Here is a 12,500-nt window from a genome sequence, read left to right as displayed (position 1 = left end):
CACAATTGTTTCTAACATGAGAGCAATTGAAAATTGTGTTGACTATTGACACGCATTGCTTACGTGTGGTAGTGAAGTAACAGCGATTTATTCCATAATGTCAACTGAGCTGTGTGTTGTCTTCCAGGAGATTCAAGTTGTCCTTGCGTAATATGTAGCTCTAGCAGTGCACGATATTGTTTTGGTATTGTCTATCATTGTAGTGCCATGGTAGAAGTCTTGGGTAAATAGCCTGAGAAGACATGTGGTTACTAGCAAAGCACTGAACCCAGAAAGATTGAAGAAAATAAATGGGAAGTGAAAATCATTGTCCTCTGGGATGACATGTTGACAGTTGTCTTTGCGTAATATGTAGGTCTAACAGTACTCGATATTGTTTTGGTATTGTCTATCATTGCAGCGCCATGGTAGAAGTCTTAGATAAATAGCCCCTTGAGAAGACATGTGGTTACTAGCAAAGTACTGAACCCAGAGAGATTGAAGAAAATAAAAGGGAATCGAGAAACATTGGCTTCTGGGCTGACTTGTTGATCATGCAACTTCTTTCCACCACAAGTGTAAGCGTGCACTGACAGCACCTGACAGTTTTGTAAACAAAAGTTTAAAGCTCAAGTTAATCCCTTTCCAGTGGGGTTAGTATCTGGATAGGCGACCTAAGAAATATACCACTCAGTAACAGAAGCATAGGACCGAAAATTCTAGTTTAATGCTATCAAATGCGAACCAAGCAAGATAAAGATTTTGTAAGCTTGCTTTATGCAAAAGAAATATTGATGTAAAAGTAAATATATATGGATACACAGTTTTTAAGAAGAGCAGAAGGAAGTTTCAGGACGGTCGATCGAGAATAAAATATTTTGCCATCGGTAACAAAATTTACGACATGAAAACAACATTAATTTTGAACCACGAATATAAAAAGTTACCATCAGCGAAAAACATTTTGGGAGATTTTAGTTGTTTTGTTGTAATTGTACTTTTGGCTGCACCGAGTAAATCGCACATCGAATTCAGCGGGCGCAGTGATCAAGTTACCGCGGCATGTTTACTCGCGAAACAGTGAAGCATCTGTGTCAAATGATGCCAAGATACCGGGTTTTTGTTTTTGTTAGTTTTCTTTTTCTTTCAATTGTTATAAATTTTGACAAGAAATGTGCGAATTCAACACAAAGATCACAATCGCCCAACTCTCAGAGGTTGACCATTGTTTCTGGAAAATCAAAAATTTACTCTCCAAGACAAGGTTATTTATCATCAGGTAATTCCATCGTTTTGGTAATAGCAGCTACTTTATTATTCATCAGCGTCACAATCTTTTGCCGATTTTGGGGGGTTTGTTGAAACTCAAGCACGCTTCCAACAGACCTGTTTATTTTCGTGACTTACAAAAATTCTCCCCGTATCACATTTCACACGTATGCAAATTTGCTAAGCTCGTAAATCATCAGATATGGGATATGGAGCGAGAATTGTTGATTAGACAAGGTCCGCTGGAAGGAGAGGATTTATCAGAGTGGAAGACTGTGTAGATATAGAAAGATATAGTTTGATACAACACATTGAACATGATCAAGAGAGGTTATAAAGCGGTAAAGAGGGAACAAGTTTTGAAACCTAGAAAAGGGGAAAACAGCAAAGATACTGCCCAGGAAGATCATTAAACACCGAAAAAACTATTAAGTCAGTTTGATTGAGTAACAGACGAAGTGGATGGGATGAGAAGGTGGGATTGGTTGCCGAAAGCGAGTCTGTAGAAAGAGACAGAAAGTTTGATAGTTGCAGCTCAAGATGAAGCAATTAGTACCAACGAAAGTACATATACGAGGAAAAAAATTCAACAAAATGTCGGATTTGTGAGAAAGACGAGGAAACGATAACGCAAAGAGTTAGTGAGTGCACAAATATGGCACAATTTGAGTATAAAAAATACTGACATGACATCACGAGCCAGACTCGTAAAAGTCTTGAATCACAAGAGTGTAAAATGTTGTGGGACTTCTCTATTCAAACAATTAATAAGCTGGAACATAATAATCCTGATATTGTGGTTCATGACAAGGAGAATAGGAAAGTACTAGTTGTCATCATTGACTCAGCGTGTCCTCAGTTTGATACGAGTATTGCAGAAAAAGTAAAGGAAAAAATATCTAGTTACAGTGCATTGAAATACGAGCTGTCTCTTCAGCTATGGGAATTGAAGAAATGTACTTTGTGATGGTTGTGACTCGATCACTAAGGAAGAGCAGGCTCGATTACCAGCCGCTGTTTCGGGAAATGAGCGAGCGCTGACTCCTGAAATCACATTGATCATTTAACCACAAACTCAAGCTCGCATCATTATGGAAACTTCGCGCTGAAGTTTTAAGCATTGCATGGTATGTCATTCATGTCTTCGGGTGTCTAATGCCATTTCCACTATTAACTTCGCATAAATTATGTTTTGAATTTAAGTCACAGACAAACCATCGCTCACGCGGCCAGCCGTCTCTTCTCGAGGAGGATACCCGAACTCAAGCGAGCGGCGGAGATCGAGCCTATATATAGGAACAGCAAAAAACAGATTTAAAATGTGGTCCAAAAACTCGTTAATAATTAACGAGCCTAACAGTCTATCAAAACGGTTGTAACTAGAATGGATACTCCAAAATAAGATGAGACACTTAGCTTTGTGTATATAAAGTACCGAACTATCTCACTAAAGTTTTACTTAGTATAAATATGGTGTCACCAGAACAATTTATGAAAGCTAACCATTTCGAGTCAGCGCTCAGACCTAATCACTAGAGATCAGTGCCTAACCCAGCAGTTATTCTCTGCCTAAACAGAGTGTTGTTTATCTGCCACATTAAAGGGGCTAGGTCACGCAATTTTAGGCAATTTCAGCACTGATCGAATGGTCATATAATTAACTAAAATATCAAAATAACTGTTCAAAACTATAGAAGAACTCTAACAAAAGGCAGGGAAGCCAAGAAGGGACATGGATGGACAAAACTGGAGAGGATTGAAATGGATTGAATTTGGGTAAATTTGAAAAACGTCGGCCCACCTTTTTTCAAATTTATATCAGTCTATATCAAAATGTCATTTACAAAGCTGGAAAATCATTCTCAGTTGTTATGTGGCTGTGATTTTGCAAATGAAAGACTCTTGCTCTGCCAATTTGACGTTTAGAGCTCATAATAACAAAATTAAACAAAATTACCTAAAATAGCGTGACCTAGCCCCTTTAAGAGTGTTAACACTGAGGTTGTCAGGTATTGCCACGTTACATCACCAAATGTCTCACTTTATTTTGGAGTATCCACTCTAGTCATAACCCTATCAAAACATTTGATAAAACGTCACGAGCTTTAAACCCCATAAAACATTTCTCATTAGAATTTTTTCTAGTAGTGGTGTGGGATACTTCACGGCGGTTTTGACGGTTGGAAATGGAGCGTTCTGATTAGTCGATTCAAATGTTGGCGGTAAAATTCAAATTTGGGCGGGACATGCCAACGTACGTTAGGGGGACAGTCAAACCATGACGTCACAGACACGTGACACTCTGCGGACCCTCAGGAAACAGGTTGGGGTGTTTTGCGTCACCTTCTAGGAAATTCGAATTGGGAGTATTACAGAGACCCAAGCTCCTCACGGCGAGAAAAAAGCAAGACAGGATAGTTTCTTTCCGAATCAAACGGTTTAATAACTAGAATCATAAAGGAGTATGTACAACAAGAAAAAAGCATAAAATAATGTCACACTATGTACAAGATGGTACCATCCATGATCGCGGTCGCGTGTTTCTTCGTTTTCATTTGCCACGCTACGACAACTCCTCTTCTCGAGGATTACGCGTCAGTCGGTGGCGTCAGGAACAGGACACGGTGACGGCTTTTTTGGACGATCTGGCACAAAAACTCAATTCCGGGGAAGAACACGACCCCGAAGAACCTTTTGAACTGGAATTCGTCCATGTCCAGGCAGGACCTCAAGGAAGTGGCGTCTCCAAAAACAAACGACCTGGCTACGAATCCTCGGCGAGTTTTCGTCTCATCAAAAAGTGTATTGTGAACATGCCCAGGAACGATGCAGGACTCTGTGCCGTGCGTGCTATCGTCACCGCTCGTGGCCTGCACCTGGCGGGTTCCAACAACAAGGAACGGGACAAGTGGACCAAACCCAACCGTGCTCAACGACGTCGCAACGAAGCCGCTATGGCTCTCTTGGAAGAAACCGGACTCCAGCCGGGTCCTATGGGTCTCCAGGAACTAGCCACTTTGGCTCAAGCGCCCAGTCTTCATGATTACCGAATTGTGGTGGTGGACGCGTATCGACAATACGCCTGTTTTGCGTTTGGGCAGGGTGCTACCTTGTTAGCCTTTCTCCACGAGGACGAACGCTACGACACATTGACCTCGTTGCCCGGATTCTTTGGGCAAGGCTACTTTTGTGGACGGTGCCTCAAACCGTATAATCAACAAGGTCGTCACCAATGTTCTGAAGGGAAAGGCGTTCACTGCCCTGGTTGCCAACAGAATGAGTGCGACGATTACATCGAACGCCGACTATGTGGGTCCCAAGCCACCGAGAGAGATGTACAGCCCTGAAACCATGTCCACCAAAATAAAAGCGGAGTTTGAGCAATGGTACGAGGAACAAGTGGCCAATGGCGTCCAGTTTGATATCCAGAGGGATCTCGTGGACTACTGTATCTCTCACGTCAAACTCCTCCGAGAGGGTTGTTTGACCTTTCGTCGTGAGTTCCGCGAACACACCGGCTTTTTTTCCTTTGACAAAATGACGATTGCAGGAGCTTGTCTGCATGACTATCGCCTCAACCGCATGGAGGAAGAGACCATCGCCTCCAAACCTGTCAAGGGATGGCGACTCATCACCAATCACTCCACGGCCGCTATGGAATGGCTGTTGTGGCAAGAACATCGGCTGCAGGAGGAAGACCCGCTTCCAAACCAACGTATCCAGCATGCTCGCAACTCAGGCGAATACCGGATCCCTGGTCGACGTTGGAGGGTGGACGGCTTCGATCCAGTCACCAACACGGTCTTCGAGTTCTTGGGTTGTTTTTGGCACGGGTGCGAACAGTGTTTCCCCAATCGTCACGAACCGTACCGCCGTCACGACGATCGTTGTATGGATGATGTCCGACGTACCACCATGGAACGTCTTCAGAGTCTTCGAGACCTGGGATACCATGTCGTGACCCTCTGGGAATGTGAGTGGGAGCAGCAAACGAAAGCAGACCCTCGCGTGGCTGAGTTCGTCAAAACCTTCCTGTCATCAAACCCATGAATCCTCGCGACGCCTTCTTTGGAGGACGCACAAATGCCTCCTACCTCTACTACAAGGTTCGAGTCGGTGAGGAAATCCGGTATGTGGACTACACTTCCCTCTACCCGTGGGTCAATAAGAATGGAATTTATCCCATGGGCCATCCTGAGTTCATCTATGAACCCGGCACCATTGACCTCTCGGAGTACTTTGGTCTGGCTTTGTGCACCATCGTCCCACCAAAGAATTTGTTTCATCCCGTCTTGCCTTACCGGTGTGGAGGAAAGCTCACCTTCCCTCTTTGCCGTACGTGTGTGGAGCAAGACATTGCCAAACCTCTGCACGAAAAATCCCTTTCGTGCGATCACACCGAGGATGAACGGGCGCTGACCGGTACGTGGTGCACCCCCGAGCTAGAAAAAGCGGTGGCGATGGGCTACGTGATTCAACACGTCCACGAAGTGTGCCACTTTGAGGAAACACGCCGCGGATTGTTTGCCGAGTATGTCAACACTTGGCTTAAGATCAAAGTGGAAGCGTCGGGATGGCCTAGTGGGTGCGACACGGAAGAGCAACGACAGGCGTATGTGGAGGACTTTGAGCGTCATGAAGGAATCCAACTCGACCCAACTAAGATCGCTTACAATCCGGGTCGACGGTCTTTAGCCAAACTAATTCTCATTTCATTGTGGGGCAAGTTTGGACAGAGGGATAACCTGATGCGTGTTTTTCTTGCATGCCGCAGAATATCTTTCCCTCACATTTTCAGCCTTTGTTCGGACTCCCGAGGAATACACTTTTTGCGGAATGTTATTGAAGCCGTTCAAAAAAACTCGCAGCACGTGTTTGTAATGAGATGCACTTATGTTAATGAGAGTATGCGCATGAGCAGTGTGGGTGTATATGTTACGATCGAGCAAACACGTGTGAGTTTCGGAACTTGGGAAATAAAGAAAAATAAGAGTACTGCAAATCCACAGTCATTACCGTCAATCTAAAAACACTTGGCTACGCCTCGTCTTTTTAAACCCGATAAAACACTGCTGCTCGTTTTTTTTTAAAGTATATAAAAGAAATAAAAATAGAGTGCCCAGTTGAATTAATACAGAGAGCGTGCATTTTGGGACCACTAGAATCATACGGAGGGTGCTTAATTGTTTAATTAAAAGAAAGAAGACGCAAATGGTGTCTAAGACTACTGGTTGTATCCTGATGTCATACGAAAAAACCAGATTTATTCTTTGAAAAAGAGAAATAATGATAATTAAGAAAATAATATCATAATGATAGTTAAGACGTTGACAGTGTCTATCCTTAGTTGTTCTGCAGCATTCATTGACTGGACTCAAAAAGAGTTAAAACAGCTTGATAGAAATATCAGAAATACTTAACCATCTTCAATGCTCTGTAGTGAAGCTCTCTAGTGTAGCCAGTTATACCTGCTAAGAAAGATAGGTGGGAGAGGTCTGTGCTCGACTGAGGACCGCTTGGAACTTGCAAGAATGGATTGCTAAGAGTCAAGGGGAGTTGTTGGTGGCAGGAAAAAGCAAAAAGTGTGAAGGTCCCGAAAGTACTAAATATATGAAAATAAGAAATATATTCTTATATCAAAATATAAGAATATTGCATGAATATTTTCAAATATATTATTATTATTATTATTTTTTATTTTACAAATATCCGCTCTACCTCTACTTCTCAAGTGCGAAACCGCTGAACAGGATTATTTCTAGACGACAAGAAATTAAAGAGGAAAAGCTGGAAAACAGACATTGTTATTATTATTATTATTATTACTATTATTAAATTATTATTAAACAATTTAATATTTATGATTTCTTAAATATGAAAATTATATCCTTATATTTTAAGAAAACGAAGATGGACAACAGAGTAGAGGATTTACGAGGAAAAGAAGTTCATGGGTAATTCTTTAAACAAATAGATGAAGTGGCAAGTAATAAGACACGCATTTGGCTTCAACAAGGGCATCTGAAGAAGGAGACCGATGCGAAGGGCTGTTGATGGCTGCGCAGAGCCAGTCACTAAGAACTAATACAATCAAAGCTGATATAGACAGACCACAGAATGACTCTTTGTGCCGTATGTGCCTACAGAGAAATGAGACATTGAATCACTTACGCGAGTCGGGCCCAAAGTGACCACTGAAAGAGGGCCGTGCACAGGGATTTATGTAAACAACATTATTTTGAAAGGAGTGACAAATGGTAGGAACACATTCCCAAGAATGTTGAGGATAACGAGAATTACAAATTACTTTGGACTTTTCAGTACAAGCAGACAAGAAACTGGAGCATAATCAACCTGCTGTGGCATTGTGCTTGATGACAAAAAGAATAAAAGTTGCCTCGTCCGATCGACATTAGTTGTCCTGGTGACAGCAGGGTGGATATTTAAAAGGCAAGAACGTCAATAAGTATCTTGAGATTATAGAGTTGCCGAAGATTATGAGGATAAAAATTGTCTCCCTTGTTATCGGAGAACTGGGGGCTATTCCGAGGAGACTAGATAATTATAAATGCTGGGATAGATTTGGCAGCACTTCAAAGAACAGTCTTGTTGGGATCAGCCAGGTAAGTCTTTTAATTTTTTTCTCTAAACCAGAAATCAAACTGCTTTCCTTAAAGTGATTGCCAGCGCATACTACTGTTGCACCGGAGAATTGTTACCACCGGTCTTTAGATTGGAAGGACCCAACCAGAAGAGAAGGCATAGGTTACAGCCGATATTCGATTACGACAAGGGATAAAACGAAACTAACAACTCATTAATGTAATAAGGTGCTGAATTGTTTGTCAATTGTGAATTGAAGGCATTTTTTAAACAATTTTCCCAATTTGCTTTTACTTTGCTGGAAGAACAAAGTACTAGATTCGCGATTTTGCTGCGCATGCGTAAAGCCCTGGCCAAACGAGAGCAGGAGTTGATGAGAATTGACGAGAGTTAAAAATCTCGCTCTGCTTTCGTCAAGAACGCTCATCAACTCTCGGCTCCTCTCATCGACTATCAAAAGCTCTCATCGAATTTGAACCTACTCAAATTTTCCATAACAGTTGGCTAGAGTTTTGTCGCGTTTAGCCGCGCACGAGAGTTTCCATTCTCATCATCACACGGTAACTTGCCGTGCCTTCAACTTGCAACTCTGCCACAATGTTATGTAACCCTTCTAGCCAAGTGTTTCAAATTGTCCAATGAGAGTGCAGAATGTAATACGATCGCCATCAAGCTATAACGGCCGTAGCCATACATCAAGCTGAACGCATGGGAAGATTATAGAAAGCCGAACATTATTTGGAATTTATCCGCCAAAAATCGCTGTGTGGTCCCAGTGTGGATTTGATGTGATAGGAAATTTATTTGGCCCTATGGCTGTGGTGTTTTATGGCGATACGGACCGTTGCGTTGTGATGCGAGTGCAATTCGTGGGACGAGATCGCCGCGAGTCACCAGCCTTTCTTCTCTTTATGACGGGAAATGACAACTAACTACATCGCAAAAATTCGAAAGCCACAAAACCGGCTAGAACTGACACAGAAAAGACGGGGACAACCGTATGTAGAGGTAAGCGAAGTTTATTTCTTTATTTACAGCTTATTTTAGCATTTATAAGCTTAAAGTTAATTTTCCCATACAAAGTCTATAAATCGTATACCGAGCTTGGGCTGCCTATGGCCCAGGGGGTTCCCAGGCTCTCTCATTTGTTTGCGAGATAGGACGCAATTTTAATTTGGTTGTCCCCTTGAGTGGGAGGTGCGGTGGCCTCATGGTTAGTGTGCTCGACTCCGAATCGAGTGGTCTGGGTTCTGGTCCTGGCCGAGGATATTGTGTTGTGTTCTTGGGCAAGACACTTTACTCTCACGGTGCCTCTCTCCACCCAGGTGTATAAATGGGTACCAGCGAAATGCTGAGGGTAACCCTGCAATGGACTAGCATCCCATCCCCCCAAGGACGGAGTAGTAATACTCATAGTCGCTTAATGCTACGGACGGAGATAACGCCGGCCGAGTACGAGATATTAAAAAAAAAAAAAAAGAGAAAGATATTCCACCGAACTTTCACGTTCCGCGTAATGAGCACTGCAGACTCAAAATACCCAAGCGTCTAGGGCTTATGTCACCTGGTTTATCTTGATGCGCAGTTCTGGAGGCGAATTATGTTTCTAAGATAAATGGAATCATCCTACCTGGGAATGAGAGTTGCTTTTCACAAATAAATGCCTTCTTGCTGTCACATCTCAAGTCATTAAACAGCCCCTTTGTTCCATTGGGATAGTCCTTGTCAATGACCACACATTTTCCATCTGAGGTTGGCTGACCTGGTTGCCAGTGACTATTATTCAGTGGTTGCCCCGTGATCCATCGCCATGAATCATTTCCACTTACGTTTAAGGATATTAACCCAATGAACCATTCGTTGATCGTTGGATTGGAGAGATTTTGAATCTGTGCAGTGATGAATCTCCATTTGCTTTCGGTTTCTAGAACAACGAGATTACCTCCATCTTTAGAGCATTGTTCTTGTCCATCGGACCAAGTCGAGGAATTGGCAGTGTAAAAAAACTTGTACTGCACACCGTCTTTCACAGCTAGGACAAATAAAATTATTGAAAAATTATTCATTTAAAACATTTCTTGGTTTTTGATACGGTCAGATTCTTGGCATAATCCTAGGTAGCCGCTGGACAGACAACGCTGTAATTGTCCAAGGAAAATTGGACGGATATCGCCACAGCGCGCTACGTTATTGCTGCCATAAAATTATTAAAACAGATGAGCCACAAAAAAAACAGGCACTAGGAAGATCCTAGAAGGTAGATTACCTTAGCCACTTACGCTTTTTCTGTTTAGTTTAATTGAAGGAGGCTCGGAACAGTTTTTAGCTGAGGGTGCGCGCGGAAGCCAAAAGCGCTTTGCTTAACGACGGTGCGGTTTATGAATATGCAGGAAAAACAGATATTTTCAAGTGTTATTGAAATCCAAAAAGGAAATAGGGAGTAACCACGCAGTTTTCAAAGATAATTAATCAACAATATTTGCAAAAGTCTTGGCTTTAAAATACAAACTAAAAAATATCCCTGCATTAGTAAGCACCACCCATAGAAAACCCGAGTATCTCGAGATGCGCAGCATAATAGTAAGCACCGTCCTTATCATGCTCACGTCAGCTGATGAACAAAAACGAGTGACCGGAAATAAAAGTGTAACCTAAAATCACGAAAACTATACTAAAATAAATTTTGTTAGATGTGGCGACCTATACCTCGAAGGTTAGCTCGGTGACCTACCCTGATTTTTTTGTCTACAAGAAAGATACGTTTCATTGCATTCTTAAATAAAATTTGACAAAAAATAATTTATGTATTGAAAGAAATATTTTAGCTTCCATAAGCGTTTTCATACATAAAGCAAATCTTACTGGATAGTTTTTCTCATATCACCAATTAGATAATTTAATGATGTGTTTAAAAGAACAATAGTTCACCAAATTAGTTTTTAATATATTTTCCGAAAACTAGGATCTTTGAGCATGGTGATACCGTTTCCATGGCAATAATTTGGACCAAACGAATACTCTGAAAAAAATTGCCTGACAATAGCATCAGACAAATATCAAAACATTGCCGCTGCGAAAAGGATCAACCTTCATTCGATCCTCTTTAATGCTGAAAGTTCTACTTGGCCCAAGTGATAGGATCAATTTACCAACCTACGGATTGGACCTTTCTAGCTCAGATTTGACCACCATGTAAACTACATCCCTTTTTTATAGGACACTTTTTTATAAAAAGGGTGAAAGTCAATTAAGAACATCAGTGTTTGTTTTTGTGAGTAGTATAAACAAAGAAAAAGAAATAAAAATGTAGTTTAACAACAGCTAACTCAAATAGTTACTTAGGGACGTTTTTTAACGTGAACAAAATGTGTTTTTTTTATTTCATGATACAATAAAGAAAAAATCTGTTTGCAGTCGAACTTGGTATACCACACAACTTTATGAACGTGTTAAGAACGTTTTCCAGCTCACATCACAAAAAATACAAAAACGTTCATTCTCAATCTCCAAAAAAGCGCCGGTGTATTGTTTGGAATCTTCCTCCGATCTGCACCATTCGTCATATCATTCTCGTGGTCATCTGAATATTTATGTATTCAGGTACCTAAAGTAACAATAAATGGTCCCAGTACTTGTGTTTGTCCAGGTGAACTTACTTTTGAAAATGACAGGTTGTCAAGAAAGACAAGTTGCTCCTACATCTCCCGACACCTAAACAGAAATAGTCTTTCGGATGTGAATGAGGAAATGTCATTCAATGTCATAAAGACAGTCGAATTCTCAGGTAGATAATCACATCAGTTTTTAACTGTGACAGTGAGGTTCTAACCGTTTAATCCATTATGGTAATACATGGCCTTTTGACGACACCTTTCTGGCAAACTTGAATATTCTGGTTTGGATTCTGGTTAGTGAAACTTTTAATTTAAAATATTCTTAGATAGAAGTAGATTCTGTAAAGTTAACTTAAATTTTAGTCATCCTTTTAAAACAACATCATTTGTAGACTAATCCCTTAAAAGCTTAAAAAAAAAAGATCTACCCCTGTGTCAATATTATGGCCAGCTAATGGTTAATGTTGAACCCATTTTACATTATTAAGTTCAGGCTTCTGCTTTATGGTACGACTACCACTATCTTAAAGCGAATTCAACAAGACTCGAGCAGAGAATGTTTGAAAACGTAATTGAGGATGTTGTGATCAAACCGTCAAGGGAGTCTCGGAAGACGCGATAAATTTAATAAAAACTGCCATCGTCACCATATGTAGGATGAATTACAGAAATAACGGCGCTTCAAGGCATCTCGGCTTTGCCCCTGCAAAACCTATTAAAATTAACCTTCTGTTATGATTTCGAAAGAAAACACGTCTGTAGGCTTCAACTTCAAGAGCTTTATTGGTACTTTTCCACTACACGTGATCCTCAAGATCACGTGACTTACAACCAACTTATCATAACATCCCCCTTCTTAAGCTATTTGGCTGTCTTAATGAGATGTGCTAATACAAGTGGAAACTGGAACAATAAGTCAACAACTCAACTGTGGATGAATCTAAAATACAAGCCTTTTACATGACATAATCCTTATGCCTTACAGAGATTAACACAGACTAACACATATCGTGCATTTTACCTTTCGACACACCC

The 12,500-nt window shown here is 41.1% G+C and overlaps 2 protein-coding genes across 3 annotated transcripts in view; one reads left to right on the top strand and one right to left on the bottom strand.

Annotated features, from left to right (window-relative positions):
- Nucleotides 1-12,500, bottom strand: part of LOC138042947 (adhesion G-protein coupled receptor D1-like) — a 191,347-nt gene that overhangs the window by 118,331 nt on the left and 60,516 nt on the right. Inside the window, exon 3 of one of the 2 annotated variants that reach the window (XM_068889013.1) lies at nt 9,482-9,883. The exons of the other annotated variant lie outside the window; for it this stretch is intronic. Coding sequence (XP_068745114.1) covers nt 9,482-9,883 — 402 coding nt within the window. The remainder of the gene's footprint in view (nt 1-9,481; nt 9,884-12,500) is intronic. 2 annotated transcript variants of the gene reach the window in all.
- The window catches only part of LOC138042953 (glutamate [NMDA] receptor subunit 1-like), a 34,389-nt gene continuing 33,571 nt past the window's right edge, over nt 11,683-12,500 (top strand). The window contains exon 1 of the mRNA XM_068889040.1: nt 11,683-11,758. The gene's annotated coding sequence lies outside the window, so the exon portion shown is untranslated. The remainder of the gene's footprint in view (nt 11,759-12,500) is intronic.

The sequence above is a fragment of the Montipora capricornis genome, chromosome 3 (assembly GCF_036669925.1).
Source record: "Montipora capricornis isolate CH-2021 chromosome 3, ASM3666992v2, whole genome shotgun sequence".
NCBI classification, from domain to species: domain Eukaryota; kingdom Metazoa; phylum Cnidaria; class Anthozoa; order Scleractinia; family Acroporidae; genus Montipora; species Montipora capricornis.
Note: the sequence above shows the minus strand (reverse complement) of the source record. Positions and strands in the feature narration are given on the sequence as shown.